This window comes from Anolis sagrei, chromosome X, assembly GCF_037176765.1.
Source record: "Anolis sagrei isolate rAnoSag1 chromosome X, rAnoSag1.mat, whole genome shotgun sequence".
Lineage (NCBI taxonomy): Eukaryota > Metazoa > Chordata > Lepidosauria > Squamata > Dactyloidae > Anolis > Anolis sagrei.
This window is the reverse complement of record NC_090034.1, coordinates 85,174,081-85,198,954: the sequence shown is the minus strand read 5'-3', so window position 1 is coordinate 85,198,954 and position 24,874 is coordinate 85,174,081. Positions and strand designations below refer to the sequence as shown.

The 24,874-nt window shown below is 43.2% G+C and overlaps 2 protein-coding genes across 2 annotated transcripts in view; both read left to right on the top strand.

Moving 5' to 3' along the window:
- The window catches only part of CSF3R (colony stimulating factor 3 receptor), a 36,276-nt gene extending 26,660 nt beyond the window's left edge, over positions 1-9,616 (top strand). The window contains exons 14-16 of the mRNA XM_067460642.1: positions 277-367; positions 2,733-2,814; positions 5,999-9,616. Coding sequence (XP_067316743.1) covers positions 277-367; positions 2,733-2,814; positions 5,999-6,514 — 689 coding nt within the window. The 3' untranslated portion in view covers positions 6,515-9,616. The remainder of the gene's footprint in view (positions 1-276; positions 368-2,732; positions 2,815-5,998) is intronic.
- A 3,955-nt stretch (positions 9,617-13,571) lies between these two features.
- MRPS15 (mitochondrial ribosomal protein S15) lies at positions 13,572-24,481 on the top strand. The gene is made up of 8 exons (XM_060784041.2): positions 13,572-13,734; positions 16,580-16,642; positions 18,588-18,663; positions 19,014-19,062; positions 19,992-20,076; positions 20,871-20,929; positions 22,394-22,585; positions 24,284-24,481. Exons 1-8 carry the CDS (start codon positions 13,656-13,658, stop codon positions 24,395-24,397), a joined length of 717 nt encoding a protein of 238 aa, XP_060640024.2. The 5' UTR covers positions 13,572-13,655; the 3' UTR covers positions 24,398-24,481.
- Positions 24,482-24,874: the final 393 nt, after the last annotated feature.

Here is a 24,874-nt window from a genome sequence, read left to right as displayed (position 1 = left end):
GCAAGGATCCCAGCCTACGGACCCATAGACACAAATAGGGCACCTCACATGACTTTTATTTACTAGTAAATGTATGAAATGGCTCCATCGTGGCATGTGGTACAATGCAAGTCACCATTGGGTGGTGCAGCCATTGAATGCCAAGCAGACTTGAGCCGGGTTAGGCGAACCCTACACTATCCCTCCGCCTTTCTTTCTCATTTTACTCTCAGATGCAGAAGGTTCCGTCCCCCAATTTACTTTGCTACTCATAAACTCTTTTGCCTCTTCTTCCAGATGACATGGACATCTCAGTTGTATATTTGGTGGTAGGCCTGCTCTTGGCCATGATTATTGTCCTCATCTTCTGCTTCCAGAAAAGCAAACGGTGAGTGTAAGAAAGAGCTGGGCAATGAGTTGGGAGATACAAGGGACAGCAGCCATAGCCCTTTATCAGCTGATAGTGGCTTACGACTGTTAGTTGATGTGGGGCAAGGTCTCTCCAGGTTTTACGGGGACTCTTCAAGGTGCTGAATGCCAGTCTTTGAGGGGAGCTCTCCAATGTGCTGAATCTGTTTCAGCTGGAGATCAGCACCTTGGAGAGTTCCCTTAAAGCTGGAATTGATATATATATATATATTCAATTAATTTTTAATTCCCAAAAAATTATCATCCCCTCCCCCCATCACCCAAACTACATACTGGTACTTCTTCTATATCTGTATCCATGATCACAATTTTCTTAATTTCTGTACAATATTCAAATTGGCTTTGCCATTTTTTATCCATTCCATATAAACTATACATTTATCTTTGATGTCTCTTGTTTTACACTCACCCATAGCATCCTGAGTTAGACATGCTATAATATCAGATTGTGAAAGCTAAAAAAAAAGGTTTCCCTTTGACATTAATTCTAGTCGTGTCTGACTCTGGGGAGAGATGCTCATCTCCATTTCTAAGCAGAAGAGTCGGCATTGTCCATAGATGCCTCCAAGGTCATGTGGCCAGCATGATTGCATGGAGTGCTGTTACCTTCCCACCGAAGTGGTACCTATTGATCTATTTACATTTGCATGTTTTTGAACTGCTAAGTTGGCAGAAGCTGGGACTAACAGCAGGAGCTCACCCCGCTCTCCAAACCATCAACCTTTCCATCAGCAAGTTCAGCAGCTCAGCAGTTTAACCCACTGCACCACCAGGGGCTCCATCACATTGTACTTGAGAGTATAGATAGTTATTCCAGTTTTCCATAGTCCATTATTTTTCATCTTTCCAACCCCGTGCAATCACTGCCTGTTCTGCTAAAATCATAGCTTTAAATAATTATTGATCTTTCACTTAAATCTAAAACTCCAATTAGCATCAAATCCATTTTCACTTGAATTGGTATTTTAAATATTTTTTTCCATTTTCTTCAACATTTTTCCACAAAAGGATGTTACCTTTGGGCATTCCCACTACACATGTGCAGACCATCCTTTGTATAAAAACCACAATGCCAGCACATTGGATTCATTGGCCTCCCACCATATATGAAAGATGGACTGGGGTCCTATACCATTTCAATATGAATTTCCTTTCCAGTTCTTTGTATTTATCCATTTTTATTTTCTTGATCCCCTTCATTAATCTCTCTATTATGATTTGACTAGCAAGCTGGCCTTCTTTCTGCCATTTAGTTCGTATCATTCTTATCACATATTCTTCATCCTTAATAATCAATTTATATGTTGACCCTGCAGGGTCAATACCTGGAATGGATTCATATAGCAGCTGCAAATAGCCAATGCTGTGTCCATTGCTGGACCATCCATCCATATATGCAACTAGATGAGGGATAAGGCAAAAAGCTCACCCATCCCTTATACTCCTGGGAATGGAGGACGAGAGTATAACAAAGCAATGCATGATGGAGCAGTATAAGCAGGGAGGATGGGCACAATACTGGCAAGCCTTGCTCCTTCAGTACTCTGATGGATCAACAGATACCCTAATGCATCTGGACAAGAAGGCGATTAGAGACAAAATCTTTGAGAGGGATGCAGCTAACAACTTGCAGATTAGCAAACTGCAAGGTTTCTCTACCTGGTATCCTCGGCTAAAAACTGGCCAATATCGTCAACAATATCTTCAAGACCTAACGTCAGCGGTCCTGAGGAAAGCATTTACAGCCCTGCGATTCCAAACAATGCCATCAAACTGGCTAGAGGGAAGATACAGAGTGATCCCCCATGCCCAACGACTTTGCATTTGTGGCACAGGGGAAATAGAAGACCTAACACACTATTTGCTGCGTTGCCCCTTGTACAATGACCCTAGGAAAAATCTCCTAGGAAAAATCTCATACTCTTGGATGAAAGGGCATCATGGCAACAATCTGCGGTGATCTGCGACTTGGTAGCAGATCATTCTAAAAATATAACACTAAAGGTTGCCACATTCGCAATCGCAGCCCAAAAGATCAGAGCCAAAGTAGCAAAATCCATACTGGGGGCCAGAAATGGAAACGGTTTGGAATGACACAAAGCAGACGCTGTTATTGTCATGTTTCTGCTTTCATAATTTTAAAGAACTTGTTTTAGTTTTAATTCTTGTTACGTTTTAAGGTTTATATTGGAAAGTGTTTATAAAGTTAGTGTATTACTGATGTCATGGCCTATGGCTAGTACAATAATTCCTTCATTCATTCACCCATCTCTTCTCCCATCGGCACCTTCACTCACCTGCTTCCTCTCTCTTGAGTCCCACAGGATGAAGACACAGTTCTGGCCCAGCGTTCCTGACCCAGCCAACAGCAGCCTGGGCAAGTGGGCCCCTTCCATCCTGCAAGAGGTAAGCATGGGCGCTCTTGACCAGGCATGGGAAAACTTTGAGCCTCCCACCAGGTGTTTTGGACTTCAACTCCCTACTGGCTGTGAGGAATTGTGGGAGTTGAAATCCAAAACACCTAGATCAGTGATTCTCAACCTTCCTAATGCTGCAACCCCTTACTATAGTTCCTCATGCTGTGGTGACCCCCAACCATAACATTATTTTTGTTCCTACTTGACAACTGTAATGTAAATATCTGATATGCAGGATGTATTTTCATTCACTTGACCAAATTTGGCACAAATACCTGATGTGCCCAAATTTGAGTACTGGTGGGGTTGGGGCAAGGGACTGATATTATCATTTAGGAGTTGTAGTTGCTGGGATTTATAGTTCACCTACAATCAAAGAGCATTCTGAATTCCACCAATGATGGAATTAAACCAAACATGGCACACAGAACTCCCATGACCCATAGAAAATACTGGAAGGGTTTTGGTGGGCATTGACCTTGAGTTTGGGAGTTGTAGTTCACCTACATCCAGAGAGCACTGTGGACTCAAACGATGATGGTTCTGGACCAAACTTGGCAAAAATACTCAATATGCCCAAATGTGAACACTGGCGGAGTTTGGGGGAAATAGACCTTGACATTTGGGAGTTGTAGTTGTTGGGATTTATCGTTCGCTTACAATCAAAGAGCATTCTGAATTCCACCAACGATGGAATTAAACCAAACATGGCACACAGAACTCCCATGACCAACAGAAAATACTGGAAGGGTTTGGTGGGCATTGACCTTGAGTTTGGGAGTTGTAGTTCACCTACATCCAGAGAGCACTGTGGACTCAAACAATGACGGATCTGGACCAAACTTGGCAAAAATACTCAATATGCCCAAATGTGAACACTGGCAGAGTTTGGGGGAAATAGACCTTGACATTTGGGAGTTGTAGTTGTTGGGATTTATAGTTCGCCTACAATGAAAGAGCATTCTGAACTCCACCCACGATAGAATTGGGCCAAACTTCCCACACAGAACCCCCATGATCAACTAAAAATACTGTATTTTCAGATGGTCTTTGGCGACCCCCCTCCCCAGGGGTCCTGACCCCCAGGTTGAGAAACACTGACCTAGAGGGAGGCCCAAAATTTGCCCATGCCTGCTCTTGAACCAGGCTGGTCATTGTGTCACCTTCTCCTTTGCCTTGCTTTCAATGGTAGCTACACCTCTCTATAGTGGGCTGAAGCATCCAAAGAGGGCAATGTGTAACATACAAGCACACACACAAGCATCAGCAAACTGGGATGTCATGCACACAGCCCTGCCCTGGAAAGAAAGTCACTCACATTAAACTAAGAATCTTGAAAGAGCAACCCAGTGTTGTTAGGTCCTACATTATACTATTTGTTTATTGCTTCCTTCCCCATTACTTCTTTGGGTGGGAATCTTGTATTTGAGTTGAGAATGACGTAAAATATAAAAAATAAAACCTCCCTCAAAGTGCCCTTTTGAGATTTTTTAAAAACAACTTATTGTAAAAGCATCATGGAGCTCCTTTCCCAATTCTAGTGTCACTTTTGAAGTATGTCTTTATTATTAGGCCATTATGGAGCCCGTGGTGGCGCAATGGGTTAAACTAGTGTTTCTCAACTCTCCTAATGCCGCGACTCCTTCATACAGTTCCTCATGTTGTGGTGACTCCCAACCATAAAATTATTTTCATTGCTACTTCATAACTGTAATTTTGCTACTGTTATGAATCGTAATGTAAATATCTGATATGCAGGATGTATTTTCCCATGACCAACAGAAAATACTGGAAGGGTTTGGTAGGCATTGACCTTGAGTTTTAGAGTTGTAGTTCACCTACATCCAGAGAGCACTGTAGACTTGAACAATGATGGATCTGGACCAAACTTGGCATAAATACTTAATATGCCCAAATGTGAACACTGGTGGAGTTTTGGGGAAATAGTCTTTGAAATTTGGGAGTTGTAGTTGCTGGGATTTATGGTTCACCTACAATCAAAGAACAGTCTGTTTCCCACCAACGATAGAATTGGGCCAAACTTCCTACACAGAACCCCCATGACTAACAGACAATACTGTGTTTTCTGATGGTCTTTGGCGACCCCTCTGACACCCCCTTGCAACCCCTTCAGGGGTCCTGACCCCTGGGTTGAGAAATGCTGGGTTAAACCCTGGTCCCGGCAGGACTGAAGACTGATAGGTCACAGGTTCGAATCCGGGAAGAGCACGGACGAGCTCCCTCTGTCAGCTCCGGCTCCCCGTGTGGGGACATGAGAGAAGCCTCCCACAAGGCTGGTAAAATATCAAAACATCCAGGCGTCCCCTGAGCAACGTCCTTGCAGATGGCCGATTCTCTCACACCAGAAGCAACTTGCAGTTGCTCCTGACACACACAAAAAAATAGGCCATTACTAATACTTATTCCTCCTATCAAAGAAAAGGTTATACCTGCCTATGCTTAGGCTGGACAGTGGCAGTTGGAAGGCAGTGACAGTTGGCTGATTACACTATATAATACAATTTGAAAAATAATTATATACTTAATTGTGTGGTACTTACCTTTAAAATGGTTGTTATATTCCAGAAACTTACTTTTTCTGGCTGAGTGTATTACTATTATTTCCTTCAGTCTTCAGTTAACTCTGATTGAGCCCCCTTTTACACTACCATATAATCCAGATTATCAAAGCAGATCATCCACAGTGTCTGCTGTGAACTGGATTATATACACTGCGGGAGGGACATCCTGCAGCACATTTTGCTCTAGTTTTTCAATGAACATCTGATGGAGTCTCAACCAATTCAACATACTGTACTTTATGGCACCCAAAAACGAAGTTTCTGGAGTTTACTTCCAATTAAGAACCACACAATTAAACAGAAAATAACACTTTCAAACCCGGAAAAGAAATGTTTTCTATGTTTGTTACATGGTTTTGTTATTGTTGTTGTTATTGTTACTATTTATACCCCGCTTTTTCTCTCCACAAAGGAGACTCAAATGCCAAGGCATAAGGGACCCCATTCTTCAATCCAGCAGTGGCCAGAGGTAACTCAGATTTGGTCTCATTTTAGAGAGAAAAAGTGGGAGAGAAGTAATAATAAATAATAATAACAATAACACAGAGGACTTTAACCTTATAGGCCCCATTGTCTCCCCTGTCTTCTCAGGAGACCCCTCTGGCACCCAAATCTTGTGAAATGAGCCCAGTCATAATCTCGGCCATCTTTGTGATCGACACAGAGGAGAAAAAGTGTCTCTCCTGTGGGAAGAGTGACTCCGTGAAGGCCCTGGATGACAGCCTCCCCATTGATGGCCAGGGTCCGTTGCCTCACAAGGCACCAGATGCGACACTGATGTCCGGCCTGGTACTGCCCGCCTCCTACGTCAACAGTCCAGAGTCGGTCCAATATGCCAAAGTGGTAGGGGAGGCCTATCGCACGCAGGACCAGACACCAACGCCTGCTTTCTACATCCGTTCCAACTCCACGCAGCCTTTACTCGGTGACCTGACCCCCAGCCCAAAGCCCTACGAGAATCTCTGGTTCCACGGAGGCTGCAGTGCCCGAGACAGCGGCACCAGTAGCTGTGGCTTCCAGGAAGAGGCCCTGCTGGACTTCCCGCTCCTGCAAGGCCTCAGGGTCGAGGGAGACGAGGAACTTAGCAACTTCCGAAGGGTCTACTAGTTGCCCCTGGAGTTGTGATTGTGGCTCTCCTGCCTTGGAAGACATGTGTCCCACTCAGCACCATACCAGCCATAGCTTCTCTTTCTTTCCCTCTCTCTCTTGAGTGTCCAAGGAAATTGAATTCACACCCTTGATGTTTGAGTGACGCCTCTTGCTCCCATTCCAGATGAGTTATGATTTCATGGAATCATCAAAGTTTGGGGAAGGATGAAGGAGCTATACCTTGTGATTGTGTCTCTCTAGCCTCGAAGGAGGACATATCCATCAAAACATCCAGTGAAATGCCACACCAGCCATAGTCTTTCTCTGTCTCTCTCTCTCTCCCTTCCTTCCTTTCTTCCTTTCTCTCTCTTGAGCGTCCAAGGAAGTTGAACTCACTCCCTAGATGGTGGAGTAGTGCCTCTTGCTCCCATTCCAGATGAGTTATGATTGTATTGAATCAGAAATTTCAGGAAATGTGAAGCAGCTGCCTCATCCTCCTATGCCATGTGGTTGTGGCTCTCATGCCTTGGAGGATGTTTTCATCTATGTGTTCCACTAAACACCACACCAGTCATAGCTTTTCTTCCTCTCTCTCTCTCTCTCCCTCACCCCCTTGATGAAGCAGCTACGACTTGTGATTGTGCCTCTCCTGCCTCGGTGGAGGACATATCCAACTATACATCCAGCCAAATTGTTCATCAGCCAGCCATATCCACCCACCCCAATCTCTCTCTCTCAGGAGGCCAAGAAAGTTGGAGCATCTTCAAACCCGCCTCCTTGTTGTTGTTCCAGATCAGTCAGGATTTCACTGAATCATGAACTTTGCAAAGGGATGAAGCAGCTTGTGGATATGATGCCTCAGAGGAGGAGATGTCCAGCTAAAAATCCAGCCAAATGCCACACCAGCCATAGTCTCTCTTTCTTCCTTTTTCTATGGTCAAGGAGGACATTCGAACTCACTTCCCTGATGGGAACAGAATGATGCCTCCTCCTCCTATTCCAGACAAGCCAAGATTTGCAAAGCCCTTGATATTGTCTCACCTTGAGCCATGACTTCTGCTGAACGTGATGTGGGCCATTTGCTGCTCCTCTGGGCCTAAACCACTCCTGGTTCAAAGGCTGCTTCTAGATGTGCACAGACGCATGCATCTTCCCTTACTCTTTCCTTTGCATCTCCTTTTCTCTCAAATCTGAATCATTTCTGCTGCTTACAATGGCCAGAAAACGGGTGCATCCACATTGTAGGATGAATGCCGTTTGACCCATTTGCACTGCCATGGCTCAATGCAGTTGAATCCTGGGAGATGTTGTTTGGTGAGGCACCAGAGCTCTTGGCCAGATAAGATCTTTCAAAACTATAACTCCCAGGGTTCTATTGAAGAGAGTGAAATTTTATAAGTGAATTTTATAAGATTTTATAAGAATGAAATTTTAGAAAAGTTCAAAAAGAAAGATTGAGACGGAAGGGAATTTGAGGAGTTGAAAAGAAAGCTGAAACTCTTTGCTAGTCAAAATAGCAGCACAACAGGGTTTTAGATACACAATTGAGAAGAGATCAAAGTGGGGAAAAGGATCAAGAGGAGGAGGGCGTGATGATCTGCAAGGATCACTGAACTTTGTGCATGTTCAAAAAGTTCTGATTATAAAAGGGCCAAGCTGCATCTCAACCTTGTGGAACTTCTTTGCTGGTCACTCTCAGTTTGGCTCTGATCAGAAATAAAGCAGTAGTCTAGATATTAATTTGGGGGGGGGGGGGAGGTATTAGGAACTCACCAAGCTCTAACACTATAGAATTGAGACATGGCAGTTAAATGGAAGTTAAAGGGGCCTCCAGTGGCAAAATGGGTTAGACCTTTGTGCTGGCAGGACTGCTGACTAAAAGGTTGGTGGTTCGAATCCGGTGAGCAGGGTGAGCTCCCATCTGTCAGCTCCAGCTTCTCATCTGGGGACATGAGAAAAGTCTCCCACAGGGTGGTAAAACATCCGGGTGTTCCCTGGGCAATGTCCTTGAAGATGGCCAATTTTCTCACACCAGGAGCAACTTGCAGGTTCTCAAGTCGCTCCTGACTCGAAAAACAAAAAAGTTAAAGTGGGGCCAAACTGCATTTTTTCTACAGTGCAGATGCAGCCCTGGTGGTATGTGATACCAGAGCGGGAACTCATAATGAATAGGGTTTAATGTGATGGAATCCTAGGAGTTGTGCTTTCTCAAGGTCTTTCATCTTCCCTACTCAAGAGCACTGGTGCCTTACCAAACTACAACTCCTAGGATGCCAAAGCATTGAGCCATGGCAATTAAAGTGTCAAAGTGTATTAATGCATTTGTGTCAACTTGCCCTTCCCAGTTGGCTCCAGCAAAAGCAAACTGCTACCGCTTGTTCAGGTTTTTGGGGTGTTTTGTGCGCTAAGATCTGCCGGGGAGGCCGTGCTCTCGGTCCCATTGCCTTCGCAGGCAAAACTGGTGGGGACAAGAGACAAGGCCTTCTCAATGGTGGCCCCTCAGCTGTGGAACTCCCTCCCTAACGATGTTAGTTCAGACCCCTCCCTCCTGGTGTTCAGGAAAAAAGTTAAGGCCTGGCTTTAGAACCAGGCATTTGGCAAATTGCATAAATCACAGTGCAATATAGAACCGACATAAATGAAAACAGCATGAATGCCAACTACCAGTCTAGGTGCTATGTTTTAATAGTTTTTAATTGCATTCATATTTTTTATTTTAATGTTTAATGTAGTTTTATATTTTGTGTTGCAATGCTGCATTGCCAAAAACCGTATAGCACTCTTGAGTCCCCTTTGGGGTGAGATAGAGCGGAATACAAATATCTTAAATAAATAATTTTCCACCCTCGTTAATAGCTTTTGCCATCCTAGCCATTCAGATCCCAGTGTTTAGCTTTGAAATGTCGGAGAGGATGGCAATGATGAGAAAATTGTAAATTGTCTTTATATTCCTATGGGAGGGGGAGTTTGATGTTCCATTGGACAAAGGGCAGCAAACACGTACAAAGAGAAATTGAGAACCGAGAAAGAGAAAATGAGTTTCCCTTCCTTTTCATTAATGCTGGAACCAAGGAAGGAGTGTTTAGAGTGAAAACCAAGTTTTTCCCAAAGTATTTTATCTTCACTCCCAATTACTGGTGGACAAGTGTCATGATCATTCATGTCATGCAACTATCAGCTCCCCAATACTAACATAGAGCACATGGGCAATGGCCTAAAGAAAAGACAGGATGTTGCTAGGACACATGAACTAGCCATAAAAGTCAATAGCCTTGAGGTGTGAGAAGGTGGGCTCTGTATGTGGGAAAGGGCAAGCACCAGGCACTAGAGATTTTGGGTGATTAATAACATTATAGTTAAGGCCCGATACAGATGGGCAGTAGCACTAGACTCTTGTATTCCGAACAATAAAGATGTATAGTATCTTCAGCCCCTGTGGATCTTGGCATATTCTTTCAAGAGAAGACTAAACCCATAGCATCACAGTTGGAGCAAAGAACCGTTACAATGAGACACAATGGCTGCCCCCTCTTCACTCTGTGACAACAGTGTGGCAGTTGGAGTAGGGATGTTATTATTATTATTATTATTATTATTATTATTATTATTACTACTACTACTATTACTATTAACACAACAAAATGAGTCCACAGCAGACAAAATCACTCTGCTGGCTGTTGTATTGGATCACATGTCGGACACTTATCGGAGAATAATGCATGCAGATCCCAGTAAGGTGGCCTTCTGCAGCTGGCAGATGGTGATTTTGTCAGCGCCGATTATGTTTAAGTGCAGGCCAAGGTCTTTAGGCACTGCACCCAGTGTGCCGATCACCACTGGGACCACCTTTACTGGCTTGTGCCAGAGTTTTTACAGTTCAATCTTTAAATCCTCATATTGTGTCAGCTTTTCCAGTTCTTTCTTTTCAGTCTTGCTGTCACCTGGGATTGCAACATCAACGATCCATACTTTGTTTTTTAACAGGAGTATTGTGCTCCAAAACTCTGTCTTTCTGAATTCAGAAGTCCCAGAGTAGCTTGACACGTTCATTCTCTGTAACTTTTTCTGGCTTGTGATCCCACCAGTTCTTTGTTGCGGGCAGATGGTATTTGTGGCACAATTTCCAATGAATCATCTGAGCAACGGTGTTATGCCTCTGCTTGTAGTCTGTCTGCGCGATCTTCTTGAGTAGTTGAGGATGTGACCTATTGTTTCATCTGCTTCCTTGCAGAATCTACATTTGGGATCTGTCGTTGACTTTTCAATTCTGGGTTTAATTTCATTGGTCTGAATGGCTTGTTCTTGGACTGCCAGAATCAGGCCCTCCATCTCCTTTTACAGAGTTCCATTTGTGAACCACAGCCATGTTTTTTCTTTGTCAATTTGGCTCTCAATTTTTCCCAGGAACTGTCCATGGAGGGCCTTCTTTCACCAGTTTTCTCTTCTGCTCTGGATTGTGTTTTTACAGTATTCATTGTCTTTTGCACTTTGAGCAGTTTACTACTATTGACTTCCATCAATGTTGGTTCTTGACTGCCTTTCACATAATCTGCCAGTGCATATTTCTCTTTTTCTACTGTTTGTTTCACTTGCAGAAGTCCTCTGCCTCCTGATTTTCTGGGCAGGTAAAGTCTGTCGACATCACTACGCGGGTATAACACGTAGTGGATTGTCATCAGTTTTCTTGTTTTTCTGTCCAGATCATCCAGCTCTGCTTGTATCCAGTTCATAATTCCAGCAGTGTATCGAATGATGGGGATGGTGTCAGGTGTTGATAGCCTTGGTTGCATTTCTGCCATTTAGTTTGCTCTTCAAAACCTTTCTGACTATTTGGGTATATTCTTTGCTGACCACATTTTTCACATGCCCATGCTTGACATTGTCTAGGCTTTATAGGCTTCAGGCTGATTGCATTTTATGGTTATTTTATGGATGTGGTTATTATGTATTTTTTATTATTATTTGAAACACAACAAGATGAGTACACAGCAGACACTCTGCTGGCTGTTGAACTGGATCACACGTTGGACAATTCCCAAGTGTCTAGGACTGTGTGATGTATCAGCGAATAATGCGTGCAGATCCCAGTAAGGTGGCCTTCTGCAACTGGCAGATGGTGATCTTGCCAGCACCGATTGTGTTTAAGTGCAGGCCAAGGTCTTTAGGCACTGCACCCAGTGTGCCGATCACCACTGGGACCACCTTTACTGTTTTTGTGCCAGAGTCTTTGCAGTTCGATTTTTAAATCCTCATATCGTTTCAGCTTTTCCAGTTGTTTCTCTGCAATCCTGCTGCCACCTGGGATTGCAACACCGATGATCCATATTATTATTATTATTATTATTATTATTATTATTTACATTGTAGAACAAATGCAAAACAAGTGTGATTGAGTTCAGTGTCCATTTCCTAGGATTTCAATTCAGAAACGTTAAAAAAAAATACAGCACACACAAAAATTAAAAACACATGCCTAAAAATAAACAGAGTGGTGGCATATTAAGTAAGTTTAGTGTCTATTTCCTAGGATTTCAAAGTAAGATGAATTCATAAACGTTCAAAAATATTAAAATATAACACACACACAAATTAACAATAAACAGAGTGATGGCATATTAAATAGTATTTAATTTAGTATTTAATAGCTATATAAACGCATGTGCAACAGGATAACAAAGCGGGGTTGATGCGGGGAATGCCGTGGATGTAGCGTACCTGGATTTCAGTAAGGCCTTCGACAAGGTCCCCCATGACCTTCTGGCAAGGAAACTAGTCCAATGTGGGCTAGGCAAAACTACGGTGAGGTGGATCTATAATTGGTTAAGTGGACGAACACAGAGAGTGCTCACTAATGCTTCCTCTTCATCTTGGAAAGAAGTGACGAGCGGAGTGCCGCAGGGTTCCGTCCTGGGCCCGGTCCTGTTCAACATCTTTATTAATGACTTAGATGAAGGGTTAGAAGGCAGGATCATCAAGTTTGCAGACGACACCAAATTGGGAGGGATAGCCAATACTCCAGAGGACAGGAGCAGGATTCAAAACGATCTTGACAGATTAGAGAGATGGGCCAAAACTAACAAAATGAAGTTCAACAAATGCAAGATACTCCACTTTGGCAGGAAAAACGAAATGCAAAGATACAGAATGGGGGACAATGCCTGGCTCGAGAGCAGTACGTCTGAAAAAGATCTTGGAGTCCTCGTGGACAACAAGTTAAACATGAGCCAACAATGTGATGTGGCAGCAAAAAAAGCCAATGGGATCAATAGGAGCATAGTGTCTAGATCTAGGGAAGTAATGCTACCCCTCTATTCCGCTTTGGTTAGACACCTGGAATATTGTGTCCAATTCTGGGCACCACAATTCAAGAGAGATATTGACAAGCTGGAATGTGTCCAGAGGAGGACGACTAAAATGATGAAGGGTCTGGAGAACAAGCCCTATGAGGAGCGGCTTAAGGAGCTGGGCATGTTTAGCCTGAAGAAGAGAAGGCTGAGAGGAGATATGATAGCCATGTATAAATATGGTGGAGGAAGCCACTGGGAGGAGGGAGCAAGCTTGTTTTCTGCTTCCTTGGAGACCAGGACGCGGAACAATGGCTTCAAACTACAAGAAAGGAGATTCCATCTGAACATGAGGAAAAATTTCCTGACTGTGAGAGCCGTTCAGCAGTGGAACTCTCTGCCCCGGAGTGTGGTGGAGGCTCCTTCTTTGGAAGTTTTTAAACAGAGGCTGGATGGCCATCTGCCAGGGGTGATTTAAATGCAATATTCCTGCTTCTTGGCAGAGGGTTGGACTGGATGGCCCATGAGGTCTCTTCCAACTCTTTGATTCTATGATTCTATGATTCTATGAAAGTTTATGGGGAAAACTCTGCTTCCTGGAGGGTTCTGAGAGTTTTGATTCCCTCCCCGAGACCACGCCCCCAGAGGTGCACAAGCCAATCAGTGGCTTCCCGAGGAGCGTGCGCACCCCCCGACGCGCTCATCCAAAGGAAAGGCAAACTAGAGGTCGCGCGCGCTGTCAATCATTCCAAGAAGGGCGGAGCCATGCCTCCTTTTGGCCGCTCCTACTGCTTACGGCATGACGTTGTCCTTTTGACGTTCCAATATGGCGGCTCCCAGGTTCTGAAGAGGAAAGCAGAGAAGCCGGAACCAAGATGTGGCTGCGAGGCGCCCGGGCCTTGATGGGGGCCGCTCTGAGAGGCCCCTGCGCCCCAAATGGGACACTATCTCAGAGTAAGGAAGGGGGAATGCGGTAGGAGACTGGGATTTGTAGTTTAAGGAGGTCTTTAACCTTCTTGGAGAAAGGGGATTGGGCCTTGGAAGAAACTACAACTGTTAGGATCCCACAGCAGTTCAAATGGGGGCAGGCTGCATCCCTTCCACCCAAAGGCTGTATCCACACTGCATTTATTTTTATTTTATTTCTCGTGTCAGGGCAGCCACTGCGGTGGCACAGTGGGTTAAACCCCTGTGTCGACAGGACTGAAGACCGACAGGTCGCAGGTTCAAATCTGGGGAGAGGCGGATGAGCTCCCTCTATCAGCTCCAGCTCCTCATGTGGGGACATGAGAGAAGCCTCCCACAAGGATGATAAAAACATCAAAAAATCATCCGGGCGTCCCCTGGGCAACGTCCTTGCAGACGGCCAATTCTCTCACAACAGGACGCTCCTGACACAACAAAAAAAAGCCAGTCAATTATATTACATTTCTAACAGAAACAAAGCAAACAAACAGAGAAAATACAAAATGTGTGAGTTTGGTAGTTGATTAAATGTCCTTTGACCAGTATCTGGCCACTTGGAGCGCCTCTGGTGTTGCTGCACGAAGGTCCTCCATTGTGCATGTGGCTGGGCTCAGGTTGCATTGCAGCAGGTGGTCAGTGGTTTGCTCCTCTCCGCACTCGCATGTCGAGGATTCCACTTTGTAGCCCCATTTCTGAAGGTTGGCTCTGCATCTCGTGGTGCCAGAGCGCAGTCTGTTCAGCGCCTTCCAAGTCGCCCAGTCTTCTGTGTGCCCAGAGTCTCATTTGGTATCAGCCATTGGTTGGTGTTCTGGGTTTGAGCCTGCCACTTTTGGTCTCTCGCTTGCTGAGGCGTTCCAGCGAGTGTCTCTGTAGATCTTAGAAAACTATGTCTGGATTTAAGTCATTGACGTGCTGGCTGATACCCATGCAACCAGCATGTTCACACTGCAGAAGTAATACTACTACTACTACTACTAATAATAATAATAATAATAATAATACATTTTATTTATACCCCGCCAAAATCTCCCCAGAGGAGACTCAGGGTGGCTTACATGAGGCCAAGCCCGGTAATACAATTACAGCATAATAAGTACAGAACAGCAAAAATAACATCACAATAAAATAAATAAAACATAAGAATACAATAAGCAGTGCTATCCCAACAGGTGTCGTTTTCATTAAATCCTACTTTTGAGTCTTCATTAAAGTGTTCTTTAGCCTGAATGTAGTGGAACCAGCCTATTTCCTCATCTATTTTCTTTAATTCTTCCATGGATCTTAGATGCCATTTATTATTATCTTTTATTAAGATATGTTTATAGGAAAGCCATCTCTCCCTGGGAATTTCCCTCTTGTGGAATGCCTCCGTCGGAGAGATCCACATGGGTGTTCTATTGTAGATATAATTCTTAAATTTGTTCCATACTTTTAGTAGTGTCTCGTAACGGTAGAGGGGACTCGGGGTAGCTTACATGAGGCCAAGCCCAGTAATACAATTACAGCATAATAAGTACAGAACAGCAAAAATAACATCACAATAAAAGAAATAAAACATAAGAATACAATAAGCAGTGCAAAATACAAAGTGAAAAATCAAACACAGTGGGCGGGCCAAATGTACGACATAAAATGATAAAATTCTGGAAGAGATAACAATGAAAAAGATGGATATGTAAGGGAGGAGCTCATAGGGGACGGAACAGTGGAGTCAGGCCTTAAGAAAGGTGAGGGATTAGGGGAAATGCAATATAAGGACAACATTGTGAGAGAAACAACAGGAAAGAAATATATGGTCAATCTCCAAAGGCACATCGGAAAAGCCATGTTTTTAGGTCCTTCTTGAAGGCTGCCAGGGCAGGGGCTTGCCTAATCTCACCAGGTAATGAGTTCCACAGCTGGGTGGCCACAGCAGGGAAGGCTCTCTCCCTCGTTCCCACAAGTCGAGTCTGTGATGGAGGAAGGGGCGAAAAGAGGGCCTCCCCCGAGGATCGAAGAGATTGTGTGGGTTTATGGAAGGAGATGCGGTCACTAAGGTAGGCGCGTCCCAAATCGTTTAGGTCATTATAGGTTAAAACTTGCATCTTGAATTGGGACCGCAAAATGAACGGCAGCCAATGGAGCTCCTTAAACAGGGCGATTGATCGCTCCCTGTAATTCCCTGTAATTCTAAAAAGTAGACCAGTTTGATCCCACTTTAAACAGCCTTTCAGTGGAATCCTGGAGTTTGTTGTTTCATGAGATATTTACACTTCTGTCAGAAAGCTATGGAGCCACAGTGAACTACAAATCCCAGAATTCCATCAGGAGTCGTGGCTGAGGAGAGATCGGAAAGACCCATGAACACATGGTTATTTACTTCATTTTTTACCCCACCTTTCTCACCCCAGGCAGTTTACAGCTCCAGCAAGAATTCAATGCCAGTAGAAATCAACAATAAACAATAAAAACATATCCCACAGTTAAAACACATTGTTAGTATTACATGCATTTATTATATCTGGCTATTATCTGGATTGAGATACAAACCATGAACTTCCAAACTTAGCCGTGTCAAGTCTCTTTGAAGAGAGAAAAAGTCAGGCTATAAATGACAACAACAGCAACATACACTTCATGGTTTCAGAAATGTTTCTCCCAGAATTTCCAAAGCAAGGGGAAGGTGCCTTTTTTTTTTGGACTGCCTCTCCCAGAATCCCCTTCCCTTCAGGTATTTTGCACCTGAAACCCTGAAGCTCTCTTAAAACACACTGAAAGTATCAAAGCAGACATTGGGCTGAAAACATCCCAGTGTTTCTCTGCACATTTTAAATGTCAGGCTTTTTTTTTCCAGGCAAGACTCCTCTCCTCCAAGTGGCCAGGGCTTACCCTCGTCCCGTCCGGAGGAAGAAGCCAGGTGAGTGGGTCGAGCCATTCTCTCCTAGCCCTTTACTGTGTCTCTCAGTTTGTCAGGTGAAAAAGGCCATCAGAAATGAGAGTGTTTTCTTGAAGAATCTCTTACAATTGCTCTCCAAAATTGATATGGGAGAATAATTGAAGAGTAGAATATCTAGTCATCTACCCAAAAGACAGCATCACAGTTTCACCAAGTTTGATTTAAATGTTTCTATATTCTAGGTTTTACATTGTGTTGTATTGGTTTTATTGTCAGCTACTTTGAGTCTCTTTTTTAAGAGAGAATGTGGGATGCAAATAAATAATAATACTATGTAACATGATTTCTGTTTCTGCGTTTATAAATGTCATTTCCTAATTGGTTCTATCATAAAAACATGGAAAAGGTTAATTAAACTGCAAACTTAGTTTTGCAAGACATCCTGCTATAGCACATCCTGCTATATTTTTTCAGTGAATCTTTCATAGAGTCTCAAACTATCCAACAGAATTTGTGGCAGCAACAAAAACAAAGTTTCTGGAGTAGAATAGACATTTTCATAGAATAGTAGAGTTGGAAGAGACCCCATGGACCATCTAGTCCAACCCCCTGCTATGCAGGAAAAACACAAAGTCTCCCTGACAGATGGCCATCCAGCCTCTGTTTAAAAGTTTCCAAGGAAGGAGCTTCCACCAAACTCTGAGGCAGAGAGTTCCAAATTGAACAGCTTGTATGGTCAGGAAGTTCTTCCTAATGTTCAGGTGGAATCTCCTTTCCTGTAATTTGAACCCATTTTTCCGAGTCCTGGTTTCAAGAACAGCAGAAAACAAACCTGTTCCCTCTTCCTTATGACACCCTTTCATATTTTTATACATGGCTATTATGTCTCCTCTCAACCTACTCTTCTGCAGGCTAAACATACCCAACTCTCTAAGAAGCTTCTCATAGGGCATTGTCTCCAGACCTTTGATCATTTTAGTTGCCCTCCTCTGGACACCTTCCAGCTTGTCAATATGTATTTTGAACTGTGGACCCCAGAATTGGATACAGTATTTCATGTGAAGAGGCCTGATTAAAGCAGAATAGAGAGGCACCATGACTTCCCTCGATCTAGACACTATACTCCTTTTGATACAGCTTTTTTAGTTGCTGAATCACACTGTTGTCTCATGTTCAACCTGTTGTCCACAAAGACTCCAAGATTACTTTCACATGGACTGTTGCTGAGCCATTATGTATCTTTGCATGTAATTATTCTGCAAATAATGAAATGTAGTATGTTACATTTGTCCTTATTGAAATTCATGTTGTTAGTTTAGACCCAGCTCTCTAATTTGAAAGTAGAACAACTAGACAATCAAACAGAAATAACACTTTCAAACTAGGAACAAACCTCCTAGGATCCCACAGCAGTGGGGCCAAGCCGCATCCCTTCCACCCAAAGGCTATGTCCACACTGCAGAAGCGGAACAGTTTGATCCCACTTTAAATAGCCATTGGATCCTTTCAGTTAAATCCTGGGATTTCTCATGTTGTGAGATATTTACACTTCTCTGTCAGAAAGCTAAGGACAGAGCTTAGTCACTTTGAGTGTTGTTTTAAGAGAGGAAAACAGGATTTAAATAAACATAATCATCATCATCATAATAGCCACTCATCCCAAGTCTGGATCTAACTGAGACGTGAAAATAAAGGCGGTTTCTAAGGCAATGCATGTTCTTTTCGCCAGGGAAATAACTTAAATTTCTCATGTCATTAAATCTTTCTTATCTGGAATCTTTTACTGTCTCCTTGCAATATAATTCCTTATACTCAGAGACAGGCAGAGAATTATGTTTTGCAATGACTCCAGCACCAGTTTGTGGCTTTCTCAAAATAACTATCTGGCCACCGCTGGAAACAGCGTGTCAGAAGATTTGGCACAATAACTGTCCTTTCAACAATCTCTTTGATTTTTTGTTTGCAGAAATCACCAGCCATTTGAATGACTTGCCTCCTACAATGTTGCAGTGGAAATATGCTAATGTCCCAGTTGTGAACCAGTAAGTGTTTCCAACAAAGGGGGTCGCCAGCTGTGCATTTAGAGAGCAAAGCTGGTCATGGCCTGTATACCACTTTGCCAGATTCTGAAATAGGAAGGAAAGAAGCCATCCTCCTGTTCCACAAGATACAGTTAAAGTTTTGTTTTATTGCCTGGCATCTTCAAACTGCAGTGAACCCATTTTAAAAAATCCATGTTTTCTATCTTCAATATAAATATGGGAGCAAATCATATTCTCAGGACTAAATTTAATTCCTTTAATTGTAACCTCTCTCAAGACTGGTCTTTAAAACCTAAGCTCATCAAGAGATAAATGAGCAATTCAAGGATCTGTCCTATGCTTTTTTACAGGGTTGATGACGTTGTGAGAAGGCTACTGTCTTTGGAAATGGCAAGCCAGGTCAGTTCTTTCTTAGCCTAGCAACTGGTCTTCATACAGGATCATTCCTTTTCCTGTCCTTTTGTACTTCATTTCTTAGGCCTTGCCTTAAAAAGCCATAAAGAATACAATTTCTGCCTTTGCTGTAGGCAGGCAGAAAAGTTGTCAACTCATGGTTTTGTTCAAGAAGGGGCCCATACAACCAACAAGCACTTGGCAGCCTTTTGTGGCTCTTTTATGGCCTGTGGCCAGGCTTTTCCCAAGCTCTGCAAAAGGGCCTAGAGCAGTGGTTCCCAACCTTTGGTCCTCCAGTTGTTTTGTACTTCACCTCCCAGGAACCTCAGCCAGCTTACCATCTGATAGGTATTGTAGGAGCTGAAGTCCAAAACACCTGGAAGACCAAAGATTGGGAACCACTGCCCTAGAGCAACCATTCTATTTCTTTTTTTAAGAGGACTAAAAGTGGCTTCAAGTTATATTTTCTGGCCACCCTTGCAGGTGAAAACGGTATGTTATGTGGCAAGAAACAAACCTTGCATCCCTAATTCACTTTACTCCTAACTGCCACCTCCACCTCTCTTTTTCATCCTCTTGCCACCTCCAGTGACAACCCTTGTAGTATGACACATTTGCCCCCCATTTGTATCCACTCTAGAAATTGCAGGTGTCACATAATGTAGCACCCCAGATAACTGTTGATATCACAAAGCCATAAGTTATAACAAACCATTTTTAAAGGATTTAAATCGGTGTTTCTCAACCTGTGGGTTCCCAGTTGTTTTGGCCTCCAATTCCCAGAAATCCCATCCAGTTTACCAGCTGTTAGGATTTCTAGGGGTTGAAGGCCAAAACATCTGGGGACCCAGAGGTTGAGAACCACTGGTTTAAATTAAATATGTAAATTACAGAAGTATACTTGCATTAATTCTGCCTTTTCCTTGGGCACACAGAAAGAAAAAGTGAAAATAAAGAAAGAGCAGCTGGCAGACAAAGTCCGGAAAGCTCCAAATGACAATGGCTCTTTCGAGGTTCAAAGTAAGTGTTTTTTGGAGGTCAAGGGAAACTGAAAGGTTATGAAATGGAAGATTTAAACTTTTAGCTGGTTTTAAAACTGTCTTGTCAAAGAGTTCCTTTAGTGCATTTCAAATATTTTCATGCTTGAAATTATTTTGTTGTTGTTGTTGGGTTTTTTTCGTGTCATTAAAGTTGTATAAATGCACTAAATGCATTAAAAAGTGGCATTTCTGCATTAAAATGCACAGAGAATGCCGTGAGATCATTCAAACACATATATTAAAAGGTGTGGGGTGCATATTCTACACTGCAGGATTTCATTGCACCTTTTTTTCGTGTCAGGAGCGACTTGAGAAACTGCAAGTCACTTCTGATGTGAGAGAATTGGCTGTCTTCAAGGATGTTGCCCAAAGGACGCCTGGATGTTTTGATGTTTTACCATTCCTGTGGGAGGCTTCTCTCATGTCCCCGCATGGGGAGAGGGAGCTCATCCGCGCTCTCCCCAGATTCAAACCTCTGACCTGTTGGTCTTCAGTCCTGCCGGCACAAGGGTTTAACCCAGTGCACCATTGGGATCTCTGTTGTTAAGTCAACCACTGACTTGTGGTGACCCTCTGAGTGGGAGACCTCCATTGTGGCTTCTTGATTGAGTCAGGTTAAATTGCCTTTTTTTAAAGATAGAATCTTGAGATCCCATAATGCAGAATAGGATATGTTCTATTAATTAAATACAAATTATTGAAACTGGGATGGGAAAATATCCAAGTTTCATCTTGTGGAAATAGCCTTCTCATAGTGGTTTTCTTTTGTTTCAGTTGCATATTTGACAGCCAAGATCCGCACACAACAAGAACATCTGCAGATGCACCCAAAGGTAACTTTCTCTGGAACAGGTTACATGTCTCGCATCCTATTGCAGAAAGTACTATAAAACCGATTCCAAAATCAGCAAAATCTTGTGATGCAAAGATGCAAAGAAGCACATGGATGAGCAGGTTGCTAGTATTTCATGCTGAACTAGCTGGGGAGTAAGGTTCAAGACGGAAATGACATTTTGCACAATATTGGTTGGCATGGAAGTTGCTTCATTTTTGAACTCACTTTGGGTCTTGTGATTTGCTGCAACAGGGTATGTTTCACATCCTCACATAAAATGATGAAAGCATTTCCTTCCCACCTTTGTTTTTATTAACTTAGACTTTGTAAGGAACTTTATGGATGGAAATACAGAGTTGATTGCACTGTAATTTTGTAATAAGTGAATCCAATTAATTTTAGTCATTAGATCAGGGGTCCCCAAACTTAGGCCCGTGGGCCAGATGCGGCCCTCCAAGGTCATTTATCTGGCCCCTGCCCTTAACTTTAGACTTAGGTTTTCCCTAAGTCTGAAATTATTTGAAGGCACACAACAACAATCCTAATTAACTTGACTATTTCGTCATCCAAAAGTAGGCCCACACTTCCCATTGGAAGATGGGTAAGTTTATGTTGGTGAAAATTGTTCTTCATTTTAAATATTGTTTTCTCTTTCATTGATTTTTTTTTTTTTTGCATTATAGATAAGATATGTGCAGTGTCTATAGGAATTTTTAACGTTAATTTTTAACTAAAAAAATTTAGTTATTTTTTTTCCAAACTATAGTTCAGCCCCCCAACAGTCTGAGGAACCGTGAACTGGCCCCTCACTTTAAAAGTTTGAAAACTCCTTCATTAGATTTATAACCAGAATCAGTGAAGGGCCTTTAAAAGTGGGTCGCAATGCAGGGGGAAAGTGAACCAAATGAAGGCGCGAATCCCTTCAAGACCCTCAGGACCAAAGACCAAACCAAGCAATGAATATGACATAAGTGCAATTGACAATGGGAATGGCTTCCGATTATGATTCTGGATTTTGCAATTTGAATGCTGTATTAAAATGTTTTAATTCTATATTTTAATTATAAATGTCTGTTTATGTTCTATGTTTATTATGATTTTAAGGTTTAATTTATAGTTTTATAGTTGTATTAGTTATTATGATTTGGTTTCGTAGATATGTTGGCATTGAATCTTGCCATTTCTTGTCATACACTGCTTTGAGTCACCTCGGGATAAGAAAAGCAGTATATACATGCAGTAAATAAATAAATAAAAAGTTTCCACAAACTTCAAATTTCACATTTCTCAAATATACCCAAAGTGGACAAAGTAAAAAACCAAAACCATGAATATGGTAGTGCAGCCTGTATGGAAGAGGGAAGCCAAAAGAGGAAAACTGTGCATGCGTACACCTCATGTAGTTTCCCACCTCTCGCACTGCATTTTTGTACAGTCGGTAGAGCTATGCCTTTCCCTCCAGGACAAGTTTAACCGTCGTCACATGCTGATGGCCATTGACCGGCGGAGGAAGCTTCTGAAGTACCTGCGCCGCAGCCGCTACGACGCCTTTGAGAAGACCTGCCAGCAGCTGGGCATTGAGTACGTGGCTCCTCCGCCTTTCTGCCGTCGGGTCACAAGGCGCTGGCTGGCCAAAAAGGCCCTGTGCCTCAAGGTGAGATGGTTGAGGCTCAGTATTCCCAAAACCCCTAGTATCTCTATTCCAATCAGACACTAGTAACGAGGAGATTTAAATCAATAGCTTTAATTTGCAAAGCAAAGCCACCAGGTGACAGGAAAGAGAAATGTGCTACACAGCTGAAATGTGTAGTGTTGCTTTATAGTCAGAACTTTCTGAGCTTACTTCTTAGGTGATCCCTCGTTGTCCGAGTAGGATAGCCTTCCAAGATAGGTGTACTGGTGGGTCTGTAGGTGACCGTGGAGCCCTATTCTTGCTCTGCATCTTCTCCAGCAGTGAGGGCATTGGTTTCCAAGTGGAAGGTGGTCTCGGATGGGGTTGGCTTGACGCGCCTTCCTCTTGGCACGTTTATCCCTTTCGCCCTCCATTCGTGCCTCTTCAAATTCTACAGCACTGCTGGTCACAGCTGACTTCTGGCTGGAGTGCTCAAGGGCCAGGGCTTCCCAGTTCTCGGTGTCTATGCCACAGTTTTTAAGGTTGGCTTTGAGCCCATCTTTAAATTTCTTTTCCTGTCCACCAACATTCCGTTTCTATTCTTGAGTTCAGAGTAGAGCAACTGCTTTGGGAGACGTGGTCGGGCATCCGGACAATGTGGCCGGTCCAGCGGAGTTAATGGCGGAGGACCATTGCTTCAGTGCTGGTGGTCTTTGCTTCTTCCAGCACACTGACATTTGCCTGCTTGTCTTCCCAAGAGATTCGCAGGATTTTTCGGAGGCAACGCTAATGGAATCTTTCCACTAGTTGCATGTGACATGTGTAGACTGTCCACGTCTCACAGGCATATAGCAGGGTTGGGAGGACAATAGCTTTATGAACAAGCACCTTGGTATCCCTACGGATGTCTCGATCCTCAAACCTCTGCTTCGTTTGGAAAAAAGCTGCACTCGCAGAGCTCAGGCATTGTTGTATTTCAGTGTCAATGTTGACTTTTGTGGAGAGGAGGCTGCCAAAGTAGTGGAAATTATCAACATTTTCTAATGTTACACCGTTAAGCTGTATTTCTGAGTATGCGCAAAGCTCAGTTGTTTTGTTCTCTCTTACCAGCTCTTGTGCCTGCTTGCATTCCTTCTCAGTAGCTTACATCCTCCTCCTTTCTCTCCCCTACCTGCTGAGCTCTCTGTTTTCCCTTCAAGGCCCTGTCTTTTTCTTTTCAGGTCATAAAGTCCTCTTGAAACCTTTCATCTACTTTTATATAACTCTCCTCTTTTATATAAACAACCCCTGAGATGTGGGTGAAACGTCAGGAGAGAGGGAGTCTAGAACAGGGCCATTCGGCCCAGAAAATTCACGGCAACCCAACTCTTCTCTTGTTGTGTTGACTAGCAGACTGGCAGAGTGAACTTTCTTTTTCAAGTCCTCCAATTCCTCCTCCCTCCTGTCTCAGTCTTTCCTTTTCCAACTTTCTTAAAACCTCATTCTTATATAATCTAGACAGGTGATGCTTAAGATGCAGTTCAGATAGAAGGAAGAACCTTGGTTAGGACAGGAAATGTTTATGCTGGAGACTACCAAGTGAATCTCAGAATATATTGGGGTCACATTCCTGGACTTATAAACCGATGCAAATGAAGGGAACCAGCTCCATAGGGAATCATTGGAGACCAGGCGAATAGTCTTGCTTAAATGTTGATGGATCCTTAATTGTCTTCTCTATTTTTCCTCTCGATCTTTTAGGTCTTCCAAGAGACACAGAAGCTAAAAGCTGAGGGGAAGCTGAAACCGAGAATCCCATGGAGACCCAGGTCAAGGAAAAAGAAGAAGAAGCAGAACAAAGGAACCCTAGTATAAGATGAAAGCATTCCTGTATCAGAGGGGCTCATATTGAGCAACCTGGAAGGGAACATGCCAATAAATTGTTTAATATACATGCCATCACTTTGCCATTTCTGTACGTGTGTTGTCTTCCTGCCTTAGATACATTTCACAAACTATTTCACGAGCCCCCCCCCCCCCCCCATGGTGCAGTGGGTTAAACTCTTGTGCCGGCAGGATTGAAGACCAACAGGTTGGAGGTTTGAACCCAGGGAGAGTGTGGATGAGCTCCCTCTGTCAGCTCCAGCTCTCGAGGGGACACGAGAGAAGTCTCCCACAAGGATGGTAAAATATCAAAACATCCAGGTGTCCCCTGGGCAACATCCTTGCAGATGGCCAGTTCTCTCACACCAGAAGCAATTTACAGTTTCTCAAGTTTCTCCTGACACACACACACACACACAAAATCGGGGGGGGGGGGGAGCCATGATCAGTGGAACTAGGGTTCAGCTC